We start from the raw sequence: 25,962 nt of genomic DNA, 5'->3' as shown, positions 1-25,962 counted from the left end.
CTCCAATCTCTGTCTCTCTTGTCATTCTTAGGGGGAAAACTCTGTTTGCCCTTCCCTGTGTGTGGAATGTTTGTGGTCTCCATTAAGCTATGTCCAGGGACTCTGTGTCATATACTGCAGAGGACATGTCCTCTCAGGATGATCCCATTCCCTGTAATCAGAATTGCACTGTGTTAGCGCAGATACCAACAAGGGAGCCTGGGTGGTTATCCTCTATTAAAACTATGATTTCTCAGATTTCTACTAGGGTTGCACAGAATGAATCTGCAATCTGCAACTCAGGTTTTACAGAACTCTATGGCAGTTTGGTCCGGTTCTGTTACCTCAGGACCTCCTACTGTATGTTCCCACAAACGTGCTCTTGCCCAGATTATGCAAGATGACACTGATACCGACTCTGACACTGCAGACGGTGAAGGGGATGTGCTGAGGGGGCAGCATCTCTTGCAAAAGGGGTGCAGTTGATGATAGAGGCCATTAGAGGGGTGTTGAATATTGCGGATACAACACCTGAGCAGGTTGAGACTTACTTCACTGACCATAAGAAAGCCTCGCTAACCTTCCTTGTGTCTAAAGAATTAAATGCTATATTTGAGAAAGTCTGGGAAAACCCGGAGAAAAAATTCCAGATTCCAAGAAGGGTTCTGGTTTCTTTCCCCTTCCCTGAGGATAGGAAAAATTGGAAAACCCACCAATAGTGGACGCGTCTCTGTCCAGACTCTCCAAAAAGGTGATTTTACCTGTTCCAGGATCTACTGTGTTAAATGAACCGGCTGATCGCAAAATTGACACTACTCTCAAATCCATATACACGGCTTCAGGAACGATACTACGTCCTACTATTGCCTGTGCATGGATTTCCAAAGCTACAGTAAAGTGGTCAGGCACGTTACTTGAGGATTTGGATACAATGGATAAAAGTGATGTTGAGTTGTTTTTAAGTAACATTCAGGATTCTGCAGGATTTATGGTGGAATCCATGAAAGACCTGGGTTCCATGGCTGCAGGGATATCTTCCATGTCTGTCTCAGCTCGCAGGGGACTTTGGTTGTGCCAGTTGTCTGCCGACGCGGAATCTAGGAGAGGTGTGGGGACTCTACCCTACACAGGTCAGGCTCTCCTTGAGGGAAGGGGTTGATTCGTGGATTTCCACAGTTAAAGCAGGTAAGTCTCCTTTTCTTCCCTTAGCTGTACCTGCTACGAAGAAGCCTTTTTCTTCAGCTGCATCACAGTCCTTTCGGGCTGCTAAAACAAGAAAGGCCAAGTCGTCCAACACCTTCTTTAGAGGAGGTCGGCCAAAATCCAAGAAACATGCTGCTGCGGGGTCCCAGGAACAGAAGCCTGTTTCAGGTACGCCAAAGTCCTCAGCATGACGGTGGACCGCGCAGTCTGGAGGTGGGACTGGTGGGGGCGAGACTCAGGCATTTCAGTCACGTCTGGGTGTCGTGCGACCTGGACCCCTGGGTGCTGGATATGGTGTCCCAGGGGTACAGGCTGGAGTTTCAAGATCTCCCTCCTCACCGGTTCTTCAAGTCAGGCTTACCAGCTTTGCTGGCAGACAGGGCTATCCTACAGGAAGCCATCCAGAAGTTGGTGGAGGCACAGGTCATTGTACCAGTTCCAGCCCATATGCTAAACAAAGGTTACTATTCGAACCTTTTCATGGTACCGAAACCGGTGGTTCGGACAAGCCCATTTTGAACTTAAAATCGTTAAACCCCTTTCGGAGGTAGTTCAAGTTCAAAATGGAGCCTCTGAGGGCGGTAATATCAGGACTGGAAGAGGGGGAATTCCTGGTATCCCTAAATATCAAGGATGCGTACCTCCACATTCCGATTTGGCCGCCGCATCAAGCTTATCTCCGATTCGCTCTGTTGGACAGGGTATTCACCAAGGTGATGGTGGAAATGATGGTTCTCCGCAGACCGGGGTGAACATAATTCCATATCTGGACGATCTGCTGATAAAGGCATCGTCCAAGGAGAAGCTGTTACAGTCCATTATTCTCACGACCCATCTACTCAGGGAACACGGTTGGATCCTGAACCTTCCAAAATCACATTTGGAGCTGACCAGGAGGTTGTCCTTTCTGGGAATAATCCTAGACACGCAAGTGCAGAGGGTGTTTCTCCCAGAGGAGAAAGCGTTGGTGATACAAACAATGGTTCAGGATGTTCTGAAGCCAGCACGGGTGTCGTTTAATCAGTGCATTCGCCTTCTGGGGAAGATGGTGGCTTCTTACGAGGCTCTGCAGTACGGGAGGTTTCATGCTCGGCCCTTCCAACTGGATCTCCAATACAAGTGGTCGGGATCTCATCTACACATGCACCAGAGAATACGTCTGTTGCCAAAGGCCAGGATTTCCCTCCTCTGGTGGATACAATTACCTCACCTTCTGGAGGGTCGCAGATTCGGGATTCAGGACTGGATCCTTCTAACCGTGGATGCAAGTCTCCTGGGGGTGGGGCGCAGTCACTCAAGGGGAGACCTTCCAAGGAAGGTGGTCAAATCTGGAAGCCGGACTACATACAAACATATTGGAACTAAGAGCAGTCTACAACGATCTTCTCCAAGCGGCACATCTTCTGCGAGATCGGGCCATTCAAGTGCAGTCAGGTAATGTAACGACAGTAGCTTACATAAACCGACAGGGCGGAACAAAGAGCAGAGCTGCAATGTCAGAGGTAACAAGAATCATCCTCTGGGCAGAAAAACACGCGTTGACGCGGTCAGCAATCTTCATTCCGGGAGTAGAGAACTGGGAAGCGGACTTCCTCAGCAGGCATGATTCTCCATCCAGGAGAGTGGGGACTCCATCCAGAGGTGTTCACGGAGGTAACAGATCTTTAGGGTGTACCTCAAATAGACATGATGGCCTCTCGTCTCAAAAAGAAGCTTCGGCAGTATTGTTCCAGGTTGAGGGACTCCGTGGGTGTTCCAGTCGGTGTATGTGTTTCCTCCACTTCCACTCATTCCAAGAGTTCTAAAACTCATAAGGAAAACAAGAGTTCAAGCAATCCTCATTGCTCCGGACTGGCCAAGACGGGCTTGGTACGCGGATCTTCAGGATCTACTGCTAGAAGAGCCGAGGCCTCTTCCTCTTCGGGAGGACCTGCTTCAGCAGGGGCCATTCGCCTATCAAGACTTACCGCGGCTACGTTTGACGGCATGGAGGTTGAACGCCACAAATTAGCTCGGAAGGGCATTCTGAACAAGGTTATTCCTACCCTGATACAGGCTAGGAAAGGTGTAACGTCTAAACATTACCATCGCATTTGGAAAAAAATATGTATCTTGGTGTGAGTCCAAGAAGTTTTCTACGGTGGAGTTTCAACTGGGATGGTTTCTCCTCTTCCTGCAAGCAGGTATGGATATGGGCCTGAGGTTGGGATCCATAAAGGTCCAGATTTCGGCCCTCTCTTTTTTTCTTCCAGAAACAGTTGGCTTCCCTTCCTGAGGTTCAGACTTTACTGAAATGGGTTCTGCACATCCAGCCGCCCTTTGTGCCGCTTACGGCGCCCTGGAATCTTAACGTGGTGTTGCAGTTTCTCCAATCTGATTGGTTTGAACCTCTGCCGGAGGTTAAGGTCAAGTTTCTCACGTGGAAGGCTGTCACTTTGTTGGCCTTAGCTTCTGCTAGACGTGTGTCGGAGTTGGGGGCTTTATCTTGTATGAGCCCCTACTTGATCTTCCATGAAGATAGAGCTGAGCTCCGGCCACGTCAGCAGTTTTTTCCAAAGGTTGCGTTGGCATTTCATATCAACCAACCTATTGTGGTGCCAGTGGCTACTGACTCCTCAATCTCATCAAAGTCCTTGGATGTGGTAAGGGCTCTGAAAATCTATGTGAAGAGGACTGCTTGTCACAGGAAATCGGACTCTCTGTTCATCCTGTATGATCCCAAGAAACTTGGGTGTCCTGCTTCTAAGCAGACAATATCTCGCTGGATCAGGTTCACTATCCAGCATGCATATTGTACGGCAGGATTGCCATGTCCTTCATCTGTTAAGGCCCACTCTACTCATAAGGTGGGTTCATCCTGGGCGGCTGCCCGGGGTGTCTCGCCTTTACAGCTTTGCCGAGTGGCTACTTGGTCTGGGTTGAACACGTTTGCAAAGTTCTACAAGTTCGATACTTTGGACTCTGACCACACTTCAGGTCTTCAATCAGTTCTGCAGGAGCCTCCGCGCTCTCCCTCTCGTTCTGGGAGCTTTGATACATCCCCATGGTACTAAATGTGGACCCCAGCATCCTCTAGGACGTAAGAGAAAATAGGATTTTAATTACCTACCGGTAAATCCTTTTCTCGTAGTCCGTAAAGGATGCTGGGCGCCTGCCCAGCGCTTCGTGATCCTGCAGTGGTGGTTACTTAGTTCAGTACTGCTTAGTTCTTGGTTAAGTACTGTTTTGTTACTTTGTAAGTAATCTTGTTCAGCCGTTGCTGATGTTTCAAGCTAGTTAGCTTGGTTTGCCTTGTGAGCTGGTGTGAATCTCGCCACTCTCTTTGTAAAAACCTTCTCTCTAAGTTGTCAGTCTCCTCGGTCACAGTTTCTAGACTGAGTATGGTAGGAGGGTCATAGAGGGAGGAGCCAGTCCACACTCTCAAAGTGCCAATGGCTCCTAGTGGACCCGTTTATACCCCATGGTACTAATGTGGACCCCAGCATCCTCTACGGACTACGAGAAAAGGATTTACCGGTAGGTAATTAAAATCCTATTTTATCTCTCTATATAATATATACTGTATATACAGCATCTATCCCTGAAGACTATGTACTGTATAAACTGCATTATCGATCTCTCTCTATGTACACACACACACGCTAGCTGTTCTACCCGTTCTTTGCATTGGAGTTTCTGATTTTCACGGTTGTAAATATAAATGTGTTAAAAATTGGTAAATCTATAGAGATGTAAACTTGAGATGTCTGAATGTAAGTAAATATTAATCCATATTTCTTGGCGTTACCTGAGGAGCACCCGTAGCAGATACGGTAAAACGTGACAGAATCATTGTTGTAGTTTATTAAATTCTACCCACTGGAGGTGCAATCCAAATTTTGATCCGATTGTCCGTTTCGGTGTTATCGTACCCGCAATGCAAGCCACTCATCGGTAATGACGTCATTATGTCAACCCCCTTTTCATCCCCTCAGGGGAGGGTTTTTAAAATTCTATTTAAGTCGTTTTCCTATTTCCTACCTGCAGAATACCCATGTTAAATTTCAGCTTCTTAACATATCGGGAAGCAAGAGAACTAGTGATGAGTCAGTCAGTGAGATATATATATATATATATATATATATATATATATATATATATATATAAAAAAAATCCCTCACTGACTGACTCATCACTACTTCTCCTACTTCCCGATATGTTAGGAAGCTGAAATTTAACATAGGTATTCTGCAGGTGGGAAATATTATAGATATTTATTAACACAATTTCCTGAACCTATGGCAAGGTTCTGCAATAGAAAAAGTTGAGGCGGCGCTCTGCTTTTAGTAACAAAAACTTGTATTGAGATTACATAATATGAAAAAAGTGCTCAAATAAGGGGTTACATCATGGCACCAGCATTTCAAGGCATTTCAGCCTTTTCATCAGGTTGCGTAACCAGCGAGAAAAACAAACTGTGAACAGTTTTTTTTTGTTGGAGTTTTTTTTCCACACTGGTTACTCAACCTGATGAAAATGCTGAAATGCCTTGAAACGTTGTTGCCATGATAACCCTTATTTGAGCACTTTATTGTGTTATTCTATATCTAATCTGGGAAGGCACACTAATAATAAATTATCTATCTATATATATATATATCTATCTCCTATATATTTGCCTTAATCTGTGACTCTGTGCTCGTAACGCTGGGCGGAGTCACAGAGCTGGGCGGAGTCAACTGCATCTGCTGCAGAGAGCTACCCCATACCCAGTGCCAGCAGCAGTCAGGTGCAAGTCCCTACCTTACAGTATAGGAGGTGAGGATGGCCACTAGCTGCCTGTGTCCCCCCCCCCCCCCCCAATTACCTGTGACAGCGGGCTGTGTGCTGTGCAGTGCGGATCCCGAAAAGGAGGCGGAGCTACGGCGTCACAAGGGGCGGAGCTACACGGAATAGAGGGGCGGAGCTACACGGGACCAGACAGCTGAACAGTGGTGGAATCAGCATTGCAGTGACGGCCAGCCAGACTTGGTAAGTGGAGGGTGAGAGAGAAATGTGTGTGCGTGTGTGTGTGTATATATGGTGGGGTGTGTGTGTTTGTATATATGTGTGAATTGTGTGTGTGTGAGGTATGTCTGTGTGTGCGCACTTTATGGACGCCACTGCTGGGGGGGCCATTACATGCAAGGACGCTACTACTATAGGGGGGGCATTACGTATAAGGACGCTACTACTATAGGGGGGGCATTACGTATAAGGACGCTACTACTATAGGGGGGGCATTACGTATAAGGACGCTACTACTATAGGGGGCATTACGTATAAGGACGCTATTACTATGGGGGGGCATTACGTATAAGGACGCTACTACTATAGGGGGGGCATTACGTATAAGGACGCTACTACTATGGGGGTGCATTACGTATAAGGACGCTACTACTATGGGGCGGCATTACGTATAAGGACGCTACTACTATAGTGGGACATTACGTATAAGGACGCTACTACTATAGGGGGGGCATTACGTATAAGGAGACTACTAATACTGGGGGGCATTACATATAAGGACGCTACTACTGGGGGGGGGCATTATGTATAAGGACTCTATTACTTCTGGGGGGCATTATGTATAAGGACGGTGCTACTACTACTGGGAGGGCATTACATGTAAGGATGCTACTACTACTGGGGGGGCATTATGTATAACGACGGTACTACTACTGGGGGCACATTATGTATAAGGATGCTACTACTACAGGGGTGGCATTACGTATAAGGACGCTACTATTACTGTTGGGGGGCATTACATATAACTGCTACTACTACTGGGGGGCATTACGTATAAGGACGCTACTACTACGAGTGGGGCATTACGTATAAGGATGCTACTATTACTGTTGTGGGGCATTACATATAACTGCTACTACTACTGGGGGGGCATTATGTATAAGGACACTACTACTATTGGGGGGGCATTATGTATAAGGACACTACTACTATTGGGGGGGCATTATGTATTAGGACGCTACTACTACTGGGGGGGCATTATGTATAAGGATGCTACTACTACTGGGGGGGCATTATGTATAAGGATGCTACTACTACTGGGGGGGCATTATGTATAAGGACGCTACTATTACTGTTGGGGAGCATTACATATAACTGCTACTACTACTGGGGGGGCATTATGTATAAGGACACTACTACTATTGGGGGGGCATTACGTATATGGACGCTACTACTACGGGTGGGGCATTACGTATAAGGACGCTACTACTACGGGTGGGGCATTACGTATAAGATGAATAAGATTGTGCTACATTGTGGCTTAATTTTAAATGGGGGTACTATTGTGTGGCCATGCCCCTTAGTTGTGAGACCACACCACTTTTCCCGATGCACAACAAAGGAATATGGGAGGGCGCAAAATTCATAGTTTGCAGGGGGGCGCCGAACACCCTAGCACCGGCCCTGGCCACCAGTAGCAAAAGTACACCACGGCCACTGACACTATCTGCAGGGAGGGGAACAGCGCTGATATGGAGGGTACTTGCAGGCAGCGAGTCGCCGCCCGCAGCACACCTGCCGCCCGACACCCACACCCCAGGTAGAGGGCGCTAGCTCAGGCACCGCTAGATCAGCAGCTGCAGCATACAGACAAGGGCTGCCATGCTCAGGGGCAAACGGTGCGGAGCATGTGCAGCGCCAGGACGGGACACGCACTAATCAACATTGCTGCTGGGCCGGAGCTCCCTCCGTCTGCAGCCTAAGGACGCGCGCCGCACCTCTCCAGGGAAACACCATGCCTGCCCGCCCACAGGGCTCCGGACGCTTACCTATGCTCCGCGATCACAGCAGCTGACGCTGCCATGCAGGATGGAGGAATGATGCCCGTCAGACGGGGCGGACAGTGTGCGGCGGAACGGGGCCAGGAAGGAATGCTGACCACGACCCATTGCTGCTGGGTCTGAGCTCCCTCCCTCTGCAGTCACCATCTCACAGCAGCAGCCTGGAGGTTAGTGGCCACCACGACCCGCACATCCTTACCTCACACATACCTCACACATGAGAGCAAAGGTACACACACTGTGACATCACACCTGTAGCCCACCCCTATATCTGCTAAGTACTCCCTATGCCCTGTCACCCTCATCCTGCTCTCTAACTGCCTGTCTGTGTACTGGCCTTCACCCCTCTCACACCATCACCAACCCTCACTAACTACCACAGAGACTATGTGCACTGATATCTGCCCCTCCACCACCTGCAGCGTCCCTGGACCCCTCCCCATCCCCCGCAAACCCCCGCACCTGCCCCTCCACCACCCGTGGCACCCCCACCCACTGCGCCTTCGGACCCCCTACCCCACCCGCAGTGACTTCCAAACCCCTCCCCCATCTACAGCAGCCCCTCCCCCATCCGCCACACCCCGCATCTGGCTCTCCCCCGCCCGCTGCACCTTTGGATCCCCTACCCCACCCACGCAGCAGGTCCTTCCCAATCCGCATCGCCTACACCATTCGCAACAGCACCGCACCCACCACTCCCCCACCCACGTTACCCCCGCATCCACCCCTCCCCCACCAAACCGCGCCCCCTGGACACCTCCCCCATCCACTGCACACCCGCACCCACCCCTTCCCCATCTGCAGCGCCTTCGGAACCCCTCCTCCATCCGCAACAGCCCTGCAGCTGCCATCCCCCACCTGCGACACCCCTGCTCCTACCCCACCCACAGTGCCTTCATACCCCCTCCCCCATCCGCGGTCCCCACTCCCCAAACCCCTTCCTGTTGCAAGGGACTACGCCCCCTTCACCATCGGACGCCCTATCATTGTGCAATATTCAAACACTAACAAAACTAGGAATGCAGGTAATACTCCATATATTGAACCCCAGAAAGGCGTGCCGGGGTTAAGGGGGCATAGCCCCTTCCGACGGTGTGAAGAGCGCCCGTAGGGCGCGATGAAGCACCTAGTATATATATATATATATATATATATATATATATATATAGATAGAGTAGAGAAAAATGACAACCGCGGCACTTGAGGACTTGAATCAGGCAATGTGTATTGGAAAAATAACAGCATAATCAGCCAACGTTTCAGGGTGTGACACACCTTGACAAAGGGGTTAGACACTCCGAAACGTTGGCTGATTATGCTGTGATTTTTCCAATACACATTGACTGATTCAAGTCCTCGAGTGCCGTGATTGTCATTTTTCTCTACTACAAGTTGTTCAACAGGGACACCGGGGCAAAGGAGACACTAGAGGAGTGCCGGGCTGTTCGTTTAATATATATATATATATATATATATATATATATATATATATAATAAAATGCAGTCTGGCACTCACTGCATATAATGTTAACTTCACCATGGTACCCTCTCTCCACCTGAACAATAAATGTCCAGTTAATACACATCCAGTACACCATCGGTGGCACTCCTCAGGAGGAGAATGTGCAAATACTGAAACATCGGTCCAAAAGTGGATTCTTTCGTTCTTTGGTTAATCCCTGAATGCTGCAGATTATGTGTGCGATATTATATTATGTAATAATATATTATATATATATTTATTTTTTATGAAGATCGTTCTTAAATGTTAAGGATTACATTTTGCTTCACAGAATAAAAATGCTATTATCAGCCACTTTAGAATTATTCTTCTCTCTTCGGTTTAATTGTGTCAGATAGAAAATCTGTAATACATTTGGAAATATATACAAGTAACACTTCTGCTTACAAAGAGCACCCAGCATGAAATTACAGTTCACTAAATTGACCTTGACAAACCTTAGCTACTCAGCCATTCACAGAAGGCTAGCGAGGGAAACAGCTTGTGACTGAGCAGTGAGATTGCCTGGGCCAATTCAGTACATGGTGCAGGGTACACTACAGTTTTATTTTCCAAATGGATTACAACAGTTTCATTGGAATACATCAAGATTAAAGGTGAGCACTTATTTAACAAAAAAATTAAATAAAAGTTACTTACAGAATTACAAGGAGTCTTTAACCTATATATATATATATATATATATATATATATATATATAACCCATGTATGTGTGATTATTTATTAATACTGTAACCGTGGGGATATAACTTCAGAAATATGCTTTCTTTGGAATTATGGTGAGGATGCACAGCCATTTTTCCCTATTAACCTGGTATCCGCCAGCTCAAAGACCCCCAGGAACAGACTTAGTGCCACTGACGAGCTGTTGCTGGATTTTGTTTTATTTGCACCCATGTCCCCTATAGAAGTTCCAGCCCTATGCTGATAGGCCATACGTCTGGGTTAGAGGAATCTTATGAATAACTCAGTTCACACGGCGCAGTGTGAGTCAACCAACTGGCAGTACTAATACGGCGAGCAAAAATTATTAACCATTTTAGGTTATGCATGTATGGCACAATGCAAAAAAAATTACGATTGTTCAAGGTCCCTTTCGCACAAAGGCAAGGACCAAGGAAAAAACCAAGGTCGTGTGATGGTATGAATGGGTCGACCCGGGTTATGTGACCTAGGTCATTGAGCTCCTTTTTACATAACCCGGTAAAACCCTTTCAGGCTGCAGCATATTTGGCTCAAACCCAGGAAAAACCTCTGCTCCTGCCAAGGGCCATGGACCCGGTTCACATAACCCAGGTCGACACATTCACACAACCTGAGTTTTTCCCGGGTTCTTGCCTTGGTGTGAAAGGGGTATCAACAGGGGTTAAAACAGTGTTTATTTTCCAGGATTGGACCCAGAATTTGCGCCTGAAAGGGGCACAAGTCCGTTTGCAGGGTTTATTCCCCTATATTATATATCCAGAAATCTTTGTATTAAAACATTTATACAATATACCAGAGGTTCACAAACTTGGTCCTCAAGACACTAACGATCCAGGTTTTAAGGATAACCATGTTTATGTACAGGTGACTTAATTAGTACCTAAATCAATTTTATTTGGGAGCCACTGCACTATACTGTGACAGGGTCTGCTGCCACGTACTCCAGTGATTTTAGAGGAGAGACATTCTGCATATGCGGGTCTCGCCCTTCTCCCCTGGCAGCGATGTAGCGGTCTGTAACTGCCAGCATCACCACCGAAATTGTACCCCAAAATGCTTTGTCCCCTCAGCACACTCAGAGATAAGCTGCAGCAGGAGGAGGATGGTGATCAGTCCCCAATGACACACGCTCCACTGCGTTCTGCTTTAGGAAGGATGGGCAATGCCAAGGGGAAGGGGCAACTAGAGTGCTCTTTTGCTACAAGGGTTTTTTTTTTTTTTTACTCTGGCTAGTGGCAGTTTTCTAAGTATATAGTGACGTGTGTGTGTGTGTGTGTGTGTGTGTGTGTGTGTGTGTATTCTTTTCAATAAAATATTTAAATATCTTTTTAAAAATATGTTCTAAATTTATTTACATTTTTTTTTTTTTTATATAAAAACCTACAATATCTAGGCAGTTTTTGGGGAAAAAAAATTAGCAGGTTAAGTGGCAACTAAAGTTGAGTAACATTACCTTAGTGTGAAGATCAGTCTCAGCATCCTCTGCGGTAATCGGAGACAATTGAAATGGGATCCCGGCCACCAGAATGCTGGCAGGGGTCGAGAACTATTCTCACTGTGGGTATCCACAACATCCATAGAGTGGGAATAGAACCTGTGGTGAGCGCTGCGAGCCCACAAGGGGCTTTGTTGCGCTTGCCCCCCTGCTGGCACTCTGGCGTCCGGAATCCCGGGCCGCTGGTCACCCATACCCAGTGCATTGAAATATTGGGCTGATGGGAGGGTCTTTAGTTAATGCTGTGTTACCTCGGAAAGGCTGTCTGTATGTAGCATGCAGCTCGCAGGACATAACAGGGCCTGGGAAGGGCACTAGAAGATGGGCAGGATGAAGTGTCCAGTACTAATAATGGGAGACAGAGCTTAGACAAGTATTTGCCACATAAGAAGCAGAGTGAATTTGACACAGTTTTAGCTTGGTTGAATACCAGAATATGGGACATGGTCATAAATACCCATGGAGCTTTCAAAACGGTCTCCACCTAAAAAACAAACAAATCCAAGCCAAAAATGCAATTGTTCAAATGTAAACTTTTGTGTACATATCCATTAAATGCTGATGAAATGTAAATCATATTTAGCTGCAATAAACCTATGGGGTTGTATTAATTTCAGAACCGCTCATCTTAGAATTTCTAATTATATCAAAGTGTTGAAATACAGCGGTAAGCATCTGATTTATACATGACATGTGAATGTCAAAAGTGTTTTTTTTTAGTGCAACAAAAGAGAGGAGGAAACATCATTGTCACCAGTTTTTTTTTCTTTTCTTCAAACAGCAATGAAATCATTCACACAAAAGGGAAAATAAAAACAAAATAAACCATAACGCTAGCAAGTGATCACTGACCACAAAGGACCATGGAAACCGCATCACTTCTCAGCTGCTGCTGGGAGTCACGCACTTGATATATACAACAGATACAGCCCAGCACTGCAGCTGAGGGGTTGCCAAGTCTGATATAGTATGCTTCCCTCAGTAAGGTTGTCTCCCTTCATCTATTTCCAATACTCCTAGTATTTGATGGATACATTCCTGGATTCAGATCTATCTACAGACAGATATATACATGGTGAGTGTTGCAGACAATTCCTGCCCTTCATACAAGTGTCTAAAGATGTGCAATCTATATATTCCAACATAGTAATGGTGTGTTGCCATGCTGCTAAAGTTGTAGAAATTGTGGGAACATTAACAAGTAGGAGAAAATCCTAGTGGGCTCCGGTGATGTTCCTTTTCATGAGAAATGTGTGTAAATCAACATTTCAATCCAATGCATGTCAGTGTATACAAAACAGGAGAAAAATGAAGGCAACTCTGAGCTGGAGAAGAGTGAAATAGAAACAAGAGAAAGACATTACGTATATTTGGAGCGGAAGAGTTGTCTGTATTATTGTACCACCAAGTAACTGAAGATGTACCAACCACTGATTGCTGCAGTTAAACACCAGCTGATAACTCTCAGATGCAGCTAAAAATAAACAAAAAAATAAAAAATAAACACAAGAAAACCCCCAAAACAATTATTGGCAGCCCACTAGGTTTCCTCCATACAGCACAAATATGGCTACTCACACAAACGTCCCCGATATGGGGCCAGATGTAATAGCGGCTGAGTTTGCCGGTGGTGCAGGATGCCGGCCAAACTCGGATGTTTTTTTTTTAAAGGGGCAATCAATTACAAGGCAAAACCATACCTTGTAAAAATGTATGAGTTCGGGCGGCATCCTTCACCTCTGGCAAACTCGGACGCTATTACATCTGGGCCCGTGGTGTTTGCCTCTACGTGTACCTGTGGCATTACGGGCACCCTGAGCTATTAGTTCAGTGTCTAAGACATTTTTAAACTCCTTCTATACAATGCAACTTGGAACTGTTATCTGTAAAGAAAGATGACGACGAAAAAAAAAGAGGGCGTAAAAAGAATACTCCTTTAAATATCTCATCTTCTGATATATAAACTGTACCAGAAATAACAGTATTATACAGGTGACACATTTATGGGAGGGGCAAACATTCTATGCTCTCATTCTACAATGCTTACTCCTATAAGTCTATTAGATAATCTGTGTCCCATCCCCAATCGGAAAAAAAAAAAAATTATAAATCTATTTCAAATAAAATACCCTCAAAACCTACAATGAAAGGAGCAGTAGTTATTCCCTGGCACCCTGCCCGTCTCCATCCTTACTCCCTGCTCTGCCCTTCCAGGATGTGCCAGCAAGGAGAAACAAAATGGAATTTCCTGTATCCTCTTGGGTAAGAGTGCTGGGCAAGCTGAGGACAGGGTGCCTGTGAGAGTCTAATTTTGCTGTTTTGTCTCTTTCCCTTACAGAGCAGGAACCCTGTTAAAGTTTTAGTTCGTTGGCAATTTTGGAGGCAATGTTCTTAAACGCCATAGAGGTGCCAGTAATTCTTTTGAAGCGCACACCGTTGAGGGAGAGACGAGGAAGCTTGCACACTTCCATCTCCCACTGTACATAGCTGTCATGACCTGGAGAGCCATGGACACAGAGCAGCATGTACTTTTCTTGTGATTCATGTTCGCAGCTGTTGGCATCTAGCACCTTGCGGATTTCATTCATCATCTCATTGGGCTCCATTGAGCTGGTGGTTTTCATGCTCCATGTAAAGCGCAGAGAGCGTGGCTTGGAGTCCCTCAAGTCATCTTTCTCCTTCTCGGGCACAGTCAGGTGAGGTCTGAGGAAACATAAGAGAATTTAGTTGCACAAAACGTGTTACCTTGTTATTGTGAGGTGTGGATAAGGATACAATATGTATTGATCTCTCAAATGATATGCAAGGCAGCATATAAAACTTATTCATAAAGGTTCAATACCGGCTCCAGCCTGTAGGTGGCCGTGCATATTATATTCATCTATGGAAAAGCTTGTAGCAGGAAATCAGTCATCTTATTAAACAGACACTTGCAATTTCATTCAGGGGATTGCATACAAAATATAGCACTGTGCCCGTCACACTTGTGCCCAAATACTCCGTATTCTCATAGACAATTCTGACATTTTGGTTTCCTTATTTATGCAGTGTCTGGAAAATAAAACTGCAAGAGGAACCCTGTCTTACTGTTAAAATATGCTTGTGTTCTGTTTTAGCAGCTTCTGAAGTTGGCATGATGGATATATAGTAAGAAGGAATTAGTAAGCTATATAAAATGTATACAGGCATTAGCCAAAACACCATATGTAAAATTAGTTTGTTTATCAGGTATAAATAATGTATTCCACACAGGAGATATGAGAAAATGATGAACTCGGTGAAGTCCCAGTTTCCTAGTTACATTAGCTAGCTTAGGGGATATCCTATTGGGTATGGGACTCAGGGTCGACAGTTTCTAGGCAGACACCCATTAGGTCGACAGTGGCTAGGGAGACACTAGAAATACGTTAACACGGCCATTAGGTCGACATGAAAAAAGGTTGACATGATTTTTACTTGTTTTTTTGGTGTTGTTTTCTTCTTAAAGTGACCGGGAACCCCAATTAGTGCAGTGTTCCCACGCATGGCTCGCGGGCAAGGTGCCTCGCTGCACTCAGCACAGGTTACCGTTCCCAATCGTAATCCACGTGGATCGTAAAGTATGAAAAAGTAGAAAGAAAAAAAATAAGATTTTACTCACCGGTAAATCTATTTCTCGTAGTCCGTAGTGGATGCTGGGGACTCCGTAAGGACCATGGGGATTAGCGGCTCCGCAGGAGACTGGGCACAACTAAAGAAAGCTTTAGGACTACCTGGTGTGCACTGGCTCCTCCCACTAAGACCCCCCTCCAGACCTCAGTTAGGATACTGTGCCCGGAAGAGCTGACACAATAAGGAAGGATTTTGAATCCCGGGTAAGACTCATACCAGCCACACCAATCACACCGTATAACTTGTGATACTATACCCAGTTAACAGTATGATAACAACTGAGCCTCTCAACAGATGGCTCACCAATAACCCTTTAGTTAGGCAAAAACTATATACAAGTATTGCAGACAATCCGCACTTGGGATGGGCGCCCAGCATCCACTACGGACTACGAGAAATAGATTTACCGGTGAGTAAAATCTTATTTTCTCTAACGTCCTAAGTGGATGCTGGGGACTCCATAAGGACCATGGGGATTATACCAAAGCTCCCAAACGGGCGGGAGAGTGCGGATGACTCTGCAGCACCGAATGAGCAAACTCTAGGTCCTCCTCAGCCAGGGTATCAAACTTGTAGACTCTTGCAAGAGTGTTTGACCCCGACCAAGTAACAGCTCGGCAAATTTGTAAAGCCGAGACCCCTCGTGCAGCCGCCCAAGAAGAGCCGACTTTCCTCGTGGAATGGGCTTTTACAGATTTAGGGTGCAGCAGTCCAGCCGCAGAATGTGCAAGTTGAATCGTGCTACAGATCCAGCGAGCAATAGTCTGCTTAGAAGCAGGAGCACCCAGCTTGTTGGGTGCATACAGGATAAATAGCGAGTCAGTCTTTCTGACTCCAGCCGTCCTGGAAACATATATTTTTCAGGGCCCTGACTACGTCCAGAAACTTGGAATCCTCCAAGTCCCAAGTAGCCGCAGGCACCACAATAGGTTGGTTCACATGAAAAACAGATACCACCTTAGGAAGGAATTGGGAACGAGTCCTCAATTCCGCCTTATCCATATAAAATACAGATAAGAGCTTTTGCATGACAAAGCCGCCAATTCTGATACACGCCTGGCCGACGCCAAGGCCCACAGCATGACCACTTTCCACGTGAGGTATTGTAGCTCCATGGATTTAAGTGGCTCAACTCAATGAGACTTCAGGAAATCCAACACTACGTTGAGATCCCACGGTGCCACTGGAGGCACAAACGGGGCTGACTATGCAGCACTCCCTTAACAAAAGTCTGAACTTCAGGCAGTGAAGCCAGTTCTATTTTGGAAGAAAATCGATAGAGCCGAAATCTGGACCTTAATGGAACCCAATTTTAGGCCCATAGTCACCTCTGACTTGTAGGAAGTGCAGAAATCGACCTAACTGAAATTCCTCCTTTTGGGGCCTTACTGGCCTCACAGCACGCAACATATTTCCGCCATATGCGGTGATAATGGTTTGCGTTCACTTCTTTCCTAGCTTTAAATAGCGTAGGGATAACTTCCTCCGGAATGCCCTTTTCCTTCAGGATCCGGCGTTCAACCGCCATGCCGTCAAACGCAGCCGCGGTACGTCTTGGAACAGACAGGCCCCCTGCTGCAGCAGGTCCCGTCTGAGCGGCAGAGGCCATGGGTCCTCTGAGATCATTTCTTGGAGTTCTGGGTACCAAGCTCTTCTTGGACAACCCGGAACAATGAGTATAGTTCTTACTCCTCTCCTTCTTATTATTCTCATTACCCTGGGTATGAGAGGCAGAGAAGGGAACACATACACCGACTGGTACACCCACGGTGTTACCAGAGCGTCCACAGCTATCGCCTGAGGGTCCCTTGACCTGTCGCAATATCTTTGTAGCTTTTTGTTGAGGCGGGACGCCATCATGTCCACCTGTGGCCTTTCCCAACGGTGTACAATCATTTGGAAGACTTCTGGATGAAGTCCCCACTCTCCCGGGTGGAGGTCGTGTCTGCTGAGAAAGTCTGCTTCTCAGTTGTCCACTCCGGGAATGAACACTGCTGACAGTGCTAACACATGATTTTCCGCCCATCGGAGAATCCTTGTGGCTTCTGCCATCGCCATCCTGCTTCTTGTGCCGCCCTGACTTAGGGCATTGTAAATGGCCCATAGTTCCAGAACATTTATGTGTAGGGAAGTCTCCTGACTTTTCCATAGGCCTTGGAAGTTTCTTCCCTGTGTGACTGCCCCCCAGCCTCGAAGGCTGGCATCCGTGGTCACCAGGACCCAGTCCTGTATGCCGAATCTGTGGCCCCCTAGAAGATGAGCACTCTGCAGTCACCACCACAGCGACACCCTGGCCCTTGGAGACAGGGTTATCCGCCGATGCATCTGAAGATGCGACCCGGACCACTTGTCCAACAGCTCCCACTGGAAGATCCTTGCATGGGACCTGGCAAATGGAATTTCTTCGTAAGAAGCTACCATCTTTCCCAAGGCTAGCGGGCATTGATGCACCGACACCTGTATTTGTATTAGGAGGTCTCCGTCTAGAGACGCCAACTCCTTGGATTTCTCCTCCGGGAGAAACCCTTTTTATCCTGTTCTGTGTCCAGAACCATACCCAGGAACAGTAGACGCGTCGTAGGAACCAGCTGCGACTTTGGAATATTCAGAATCCAGCCGTGCTGTTGTAGCACTTCCCGAGATAGTGCTACTCCGACGAACAACTGCTCCCTGGACCTCGCCTTTATAAGGAGATCGTCCAAGTACGGGATAAGTACTTCGGCCATTACCTTGGTAAATAACCTCGGTGCCGGGACAGACCAACGGCAACGTCTGGAATTGATAATGACAATCCTGTACCACAATTTTGAGGTACACCTGGTGAAGAGGGTAAATAGGGACATGCAGGTAAGCATCCCTGATGTCCAGTGATACCCTGAAATTCTCCAGGCTTGCAATAATCGCCCTGAGCGATTCCATTTTGAACTTGAACCTTCGTATATAAAAGTGTTCAAGGATTTCAATTTTAGAATGGGTCTCACCGAACCGTCTGGTTTCGGTACCACAACATTTTTGGAATAGTAACCCCGGCCTTGTTGAAGGAGGGGTACCTTGATTTCACCTGCTGGAAGTACAGCTTGTTAATTGCCGCCAGTACTACCTTTCTCCGAGGGCAGCAGGCAAGGCTGATGTGAGGTAACGGCGAGGGGGAGTCGCCTCGAACTCCAGCCTGTATCCCTGTGATACTACTTGCAGAACCTAGGGATCCACCTGTGGGCAAGCCCACTGGTCCCTGAAGTTCCCGAGACGCGCCCCCACCGCACCTGTCTCCACCTGTGGAGCCCCAGCGTCATGCGGTGGACTCAGAGGAAGCGAGGGAAGATTTTTGATCCTGGGAACTGGCTGCCTGGAGCAGCTTTTTCCTTTTTCCCTTGTCTCTGTGCAGAAAGGAAGCGCCTTTTACCCGCTTGCTTTTCTGAAGCCGAAAGGACTGTACCTGAAAATACGGTGCTTTCTTAGGCTTTTGTGAGGAAACCTGAGGTAAAAATTTTTCTTCCCAGCTGTTGCTGTGGATACGAGGTCCCAGAGACCATCCCCAAACAATTCCTCACCCTTATAAGGCAGAATCTCCATGTGCCTTTTAAAGGCAGCATCACCTGTCCACTGCCGGGTTTCTAATACCCTCCTGGCAGAATGGACATTGCATTTATTCTGGATGCCAGCCGGTAAATATCCCTCTGTGCATCCTTCCTATATAAGACGACGTCTTTAAAATGCTCTATGTTAGCAAAATATTATCCCTGTCTAGGGTATTAATATCATCTGACAGGGTATCAGACCACGCTGCAGCAGCACTATTTTGCTGAGGCAATTGCAGGTCTCAGTATAGAACCTGAGTGTGTGTATATACAGACTTCAGGATAGCCTCCTGCTTTTTATCAGCAGGCTCCTTCAAGGTGGCCGTATCCTAAGACGGCAGTGCCACCTTTTTTGACAAACGTGTGAGCGCCTTATCCACCCTAGGGGATATCTCCCAGCGTGACCTATCCTCTGGCGGGAAAGGGTACGCCATCAGTAACTGTTTAGAAATTACCAGTTTCTTATCGGGGGAACCCACGCTTCTTTACACACTTCATTCATTCATCTGATGGGGGAACAAAACACTGGCTGCTTTTTCTCCCCAAAAATAAACCCCCTTTTATGTGGTACTTGGGTTCATGTCAGAAATGCGTAACACATTTTTCATTGCCGAGATCATGTAACGGATGTTCCTAGTGGATTGTGTATATATCTCAACCTCGTCGACACTGGAGTCAGACTCCGTGTCGACATCTGTGTCTGCCATCTGAGGTAACGGGCGTTTTTTGAGCCCCTGATGGCCTTTGAGACGCCTGGGCAGGCGCGGGCTGAGAAGCCGGCTGTCCCACAGCTGCTACGTCATCCAGCCTTTTATGTAAGGAGTTGACATTGTCGGTTAATACCTTCCACCTATCCATCCACTCTGGTGTCGGCCCCACAGGGGGCCACATCCCATTTATCGGCCTCTGCTCCGCCTCCACGTAACCTTCCTCATCCAGCATGTCGACACAGCCGTACCGACACACCGCACACACACAGGGAATGCACTGACTGAGGACAGGACCCCACAAAGTCCTTTGGGGGGACAGAGAGAGAGTATGCCAGCACACACCAGAGCGCTATATAATGCAGGGATTAACACTATAACTGAGTGATTTTTCCCCCAATAGCTGCTTGTATACATATATTGCGCCTAAATTTAGTGCCCCCCTCTCTTTTTAACCCTTTGAGCCTGAAAACTACAGGGGAGAGCCTGGGGAGCCGTCTTCCAGCTGCACTGTGAAGAAAAAATGGCGCCAGTGTGCTGAGGGAGATGGCCCCGCCCCTTTTTCGGCAGACTTTCTCACGCTTTTTCTGGAATACTGGCAGGGGGAATTTTACATCTATATAGCCTCTAGGACTATATATGATGTAGATTTGCCAGCCAAGGTGTCATATATTGCCCTCAGGGCGCCCCCCCCCCCAGCGCCCTGCACCCATCAGTGACCAGAGTGTGAGGTGTACATGAGGAGCAATGGCGCACAGCTGCAGTGCTGTGCGCTACCTTGGTGAAGACCGAAGTCTTCTGCCGCCGATTTTCCGGACCTCTTCTTGCTTCTGGCTCTGTAAGGGGGACGGCGGCGCGGCTCCGGGAACGAACACCAAGGTCGGGTCCTGCGGTCGATCCCTCTGGAGCTAATGGTGTCCAGTAGCCTAAGAAGCCCAAACTACCACCTGTTAGGTAGGTTCGCTTCTTCTCCCCTTAGTCCCTCGCTGCAGTGAGTCTGTTGCCAGCAGATCTCACTGTAAAATAAAAAACCTAAATATACTTTCTTTCTAGGAGCTCAGGAGAGCCCCTAGTGTGCATCCAGCTCAGCCGGGCACAAGAATCTAACTGAGGTCTGGAGGAGGGTCTTAGTGGGAGGAGCCAGTGCACACCAGGTAGTCCTAAAGCTTTCTTTAGTTGTGCCTAGTCTCCTGCGGAGCCGCTAATCCCCATGGTCCTTACGGAGTCCCCAGCATCCACTTAGGACGTTAGAGAAAAGTGAAAATCTCATGTCGACCTTTTTGCATGTCAACCTATTTCTAGTATCGACCTATTCACTGTCGACCAATGGGTGTCGACCTAGAATCCGAATACCATCCTATTAACCCCAATGCAATTTTGGCCGTTACAAACAGCTGGATATCGCGTTTGTCAGGGATTAGGCTTCACGGCATTATCCACGATTGTGCCGGCATTGGGGGAAAAGGAAATATAGTACTGCTGCTAATAGGATATCAACCTTCATTTATACAGACGTTTATATTTGATCAAAGTTTTAAATCCATTAAACAAAAATGTCTTTGTTATGTACTGGACGAATGCTGGCACTCCCGCTCTGTGTATAGGTGCCTTCCAAGTGTAACCCATAGGCCACACACAAACAAGTGTCAGAAGGCATCTCTCAAATGACCTGTATAATAAACAGAGCCCTGTTATATCAACGTTTCAAAACTTATATTTCTTGTTCTGACGAAAGAACAAATAAGATTTTACTTACCGATAAATCTATTTCTCGTAGTCCGTAGTGGATGCTGGGGACTCCGTCAGGACCATGGGGATTAGCGGCTCCGCAGGAGACAGGGCACAAAACTAAAGCTTTAGGATCAGGTGGTGTGTACTGGCTCCTCCCCCTATGACCCTCCTCCAAGCCTCAGTTAGGATACTGTGCCCGGACGAGCGTACACAATAAGGAAGGATATTGAATCCCGGGTAAGACTCATACCAGCCACACCAATCACACCGTATAACTTGTGATCTAAACCCAGTTAACAGTATGACAAAACGTAGGAGCCTCTGAACAGACGGCTCACAACAAATAACAACCCGATTTTTTTGTAACAATAACTATGTACAAGTATTGCAGACAATCCGCACTTGGGATGGGCGCCCAGCATCCACTACGGACTACGAGGAATAGATTTATCGGTAAGTAAAATCTTATTTTCTCTAACGTCCTAAGTGGATGCTGGGGACTCCGTCAGGACCATGGGGATTATACCAAAGCTCCCAAACGGGCGGGAGAGTGCGGATGACTCTGCAGCACCGAATGAGAGAACTCCAGGTCCTCTTTAGCCAGGGTATCAAATTTGTAGAATTTTACAAACGTGTTCTCCCCCGACCACGTAGCTGCTCGGCAGAGTTGTAATGCCGAGACCCCTCGGTCAGCCGCCCAGGATGAGCCCACCTTCCTTGTGGAATGGGCCTTGACAGATTTAGGCTGTGGCAGGCCTGCCACAGGATGTGCAAGTTGAATTGTGCTACAAATCCAACGAGCAATCGTCTGCTTAGAAGCAGGAGCACCCAGCTCGTTGGGTGCATACAGTATAAACAGCGAGTCAGATTTTCTGACTCCAGCCGTCCTTGAAATGTATATTTTCAATGCCCTGACAACGTCCAGCAACTTGGAATCTTCCAAATCGCTAGTAGCCGCAGGCACCACAATAGGCTGGTTCAGGTGAAACGCTGACACCACCTTAGGCAGAAACTGAGGACGCGTCCGCAGTTCTGCCCTGTCCGAATGGAAAATCAGATATGGGCTCTTATACGATAAAGCCGCCAATTCTGATACTCTCCTGGCTGAAGCCAGGGCCAGTAGCATGGTTACTTTCCATGTAAGATATTTCAAATCCACCGATTTGAGTGGCTCAAACCAATGGGATTTGAGAAAATCCAAAACTACATTCAGGTCCCACGGAGCCACTGGGGGCACAACCGGGGGCTGTATATGTAGTACTCCTTTTACAAAAGTCTGGACTTCAGGAACTGAAGCCAATTCTTTCTGGAAGAAAATCGACAGGGCCGAAATTTGAACCTTAATGGACCCCAATTTGAGGCCCATAGACAATCCTGTTTGCAGGAAATGTAGGAATCGACCCAGTTGAAATTCCTCCGTGGGGGCCTTCCTGGCCTCACACCACGCAACATATTTTCTCCAAATGCGGTGATAATGTTGTGCAGTCACCTCCTTCCTGGCTTTAACCAGTGTAGGAATGACCTCTTCTGGAATGCCTTTTTCCTTTAGAATTCGGCGTTCAACCGCCATGCCATCAAACGCAGCCGCGGTAAGTCTTGGAATAGACACGGTCCCTGCTGAATCAGGTCCCGTCTTAGAGGTAGAGGCCACGGATTTTCCGTGAGCATCTCCTGAAGTTCCGGGTACCAAGTTCTTCTTGGCCAATCCGGAGCCACGAGTATCGTTCTTACTCCCCTTTGCCGTATAATTCTCAGTACTTTGGGTATGAGAGGCAGAGGAGGAAACACATACACTGACTGGTACACCCACGGTGTTACCAGAGCGTCCACATCTATTGCCTGAGGGTCTCTTGACCTGGCGCAATACCTGTCCAGTTTTTTGTTGAGGCGAGACGCCATCATATCCACCTTTGGTTTTTTCCAACGGTTCACAATCATGTGGAAGACTTCTGGATGAAGTCCCCACTCTCCCGGGTGTAGATCGTGTCTGCTGAGGAAGTCTGCTTCCCAGTTGTCTACTCCCGGAATGAACACTGCTGACAGTGCTATCACATGATCTTCCGCCCAGCGAAGGATCCTTGCAGCTTCTGCCATTGCTCTCCTGCTTCTTGTGCCGCCCTGTCTGTTTACGTGGGCGACTGCCGTGATGTTGTCCGACTGGATCAACACCGGCTGACCCTGAAGCAGGGGTTTTGCCAGGCTTAGAGCATTGTAAATTGCTCTTAGCTCCAGTATATTTATATGAAGAGACATCTCCAGGCTTGACCATACTCCCTGGAAGTTTCTTCCCTGTGTGACCGCTCCCCAGCCTCTCAGACTGGCATCCGTGGTCACCAGGACCCAGTCCTGTATGCCGAATCTGCGGCCCTCTAACAGATGAGCACTCTGCAACCATCACAGAAGAGACACCCTTGTCCGTGGCGATAAGGTTATCCGCTGATGCATCTGCAGATGCGATCCGGACCATTTGTCCAGCAGATCCCACTGAAAAGTTCGTGCATGGAATCTGCCGAATGGAATTGCTTCGTAAGAAGCCACCATCTTTCCCAGGACTCTTGTGCATTGATGCACAGACACTTTTCCTGGTTTTAGGAGGTTCCTGACAAGTTCGGATAACTCCTTGGCTTTCTCCTCCGGAAGAAACACCTTTTTCTGAACCGTGTCCAGAATCATTCCCAGGAACAGCAGACGTGTTGTCGGGGTCAACTGAGATTTTGGAAAATTCAGAATCCACCCGTGTTGTTGCAGCACTACTTGGGTTAGTGCTACTCCGCCCTCCAGCTGTTCTCTGGACCTTGCCCTTATCAGGAGATCGTCCAAGTAAGGGATAATTAATACGCCTCTTCTTCGCAGAAGAATCATCATTTCGGCCATTACCTTGGTAAAGACTCGAGGTGCCGTGGACAATCCAAACGGCAGCCTCTGAAACTGATAATGACAGTTTTGCACCACGAACCTGAGGTACCCTTGATGTGAAGGGCAAATTGGGACATGCAGGTAAGCATCCTTTATGTCCAGGGACACCATAAAGTCCCCTTCTTCCAGATTCGCTATCACTGCTCTGAGTGATTCCATCTTGAACTTGAATTTTTGTATGTACAGGTTCAAAGATTTCAGATTTAGAATAGGTCTTACCGAGCCGTCCGGCTTCGGTACCACAAATAGCGTGGAGTAATACCCCTTTCCCTGTTGTAGGAGGGGTACCTTGACTATCACCTGCTGAGAAAACAGCTTGTGAATGGCTTCCAATACCGTCGCCCTGTCTGAGGGAGACGTTGGCAAAGCAAACTTTAGGAACCGGCGAGGGGGAGACTTCTCGAATTTCAACCTGTAACCCTGAGATACTACCTGCAGGATCCAAGGGTCCACCTGTGAGCAAGCCCACTGTGCGCTGAAATTCCTGAGTCGACCCCCCACCGCTCCTGAGTCCGCTTGTACAGCCCCAGCGTCATGCTGAGGGCTTTGCAGAACCCTGGGAGGGCTTCTGTTCCTGGGCAGGGGCTGCTTGCTGCCCTCTCTTACCCCTTCCTCTGCCCCGGGGCAGATATGACTGTCCTTTTGCCCTCTTGTTCTTATAGGACCGAAAGGACTGCGGCTGAAAAGACGGTGTCTTTTTCTGTTGGGAGGGGGTCTGAGGTAAAAAGGTGGATTTTCCGGCAGTTGCCGTGGCCACCAGATCCGATAGACCTACGCCAAATAATTCTTCCCCTTTATACGGCAATACTTCCATATGTCGTTTGGAATCCGCATCACCTGACCACTGTCGCGTCCATAAACTTCTTCTGGCAGATATGGACATCGCACTTACTCTCGATGCCAGAGTGCAAATATCCCTCTGAGCATCTCGCATATAAAGAAAAGCATCCTTTAATTGCTCTATAGTCAATAAAATACTGTCCCTATCCAGGGTATCAATATTTTCAGTCAGGGAATCCGACCAGACCACCCCAGCACTGCACATCCAGGCTGAGGCGATGGCTGGTCGCAGTATAACACCAGTATGTGTGTATATACTCTTTAGGGTAGTTTCCAGCCTCCTATCAGCTGGATCCTTGAGGGCGGCCGTATCAGGAGACGGTAACGCCACTTGTTTTGATAAGCGTGTGAGCGCCTTATCCACCCTAGGGGGTGTTTCCCAGCGCGCCCTAACCTCTGGCGGGAAAGGGTATAATGCCAATAACTTTTTTGAAATTAGCACTTTTCTATCTGGGTTAACCCACGCTTCATCACATACATCATTCAATTCCTCTGATTCAGGAAAAACTACAGGTAGTTTTTTCACCCCCCACATAATACCCCTTTTTGTGGTACTTGCAGTATCAGAGATATGCAAAGCCTCCTTCATTGCCGTGATCATATAACGTGTGGCTCTACTTGAAAATACGTTTGTTTCTTCACCGTCGACACTAGATTCAGTGTCCGTGTCTGGGTCTGTGTCGACCGACTGAGGTAAAGGGCGTTTTACAGCCCCTGACGGTGTCTGAGACGCCTGGGCAGGTACCAACTGGTTTTCCGGCCGTCTCATGTCGTCAACTGATTTTTGTAATGTGCTGACATTATCACG

The 25,962-nt window shown here is 47.5% G+C and overlaps 1 protein-coding gene across 9 annotated transcripts in view; it reads right to left on the bottom strand.

Annotated features, from left to right (window-relative positions):
* Positions 1-12,475: 12,475 nt before the first annotated feature.
* MARK2 (microtubule affinity regulating kinase 2) overlaps positions 12,476-25,962 on the bottom strand; it is a 385,864-nt gene continuing 372,377 nt past the window's right edge. For all 9 annotated transcript variants that reach the window (XM_063944914.1, XM_063944911.1, XM_063944916.1 and 6 more), the window contains one exon: positions 12,476-14,434. In XM_063944914.1, coding sequence (XP_063800984.1) covers positions 14,083-14,434 — 352 coding nt within the window. In that variant the 3' untranslated portion in view covers positions 12,476-14,082. The remainder of the gene's footprint in view (positions 14,435-25,962) is intronic.

The sequence above is a fragment of the Pseudophryne corroboree genome, chromosome 11 (genome assembly GCF_028390025.1).
Source record: "Pseudophryne corroboree isolate aPseCor3 chromosome 11, aPseCor3.hap2, whole genome shotgun sequence".
NCBI lineage: Eukaryota > Metazoa > Chordata > Amphibia > Anura > Myobatrachidae > Pseudophryne > Pseudophryne corroboree.
Note: the sequence above shows the minus strand (reverse complement) of the source record. Positions and strands in the feature narration are given on the sequence as shown.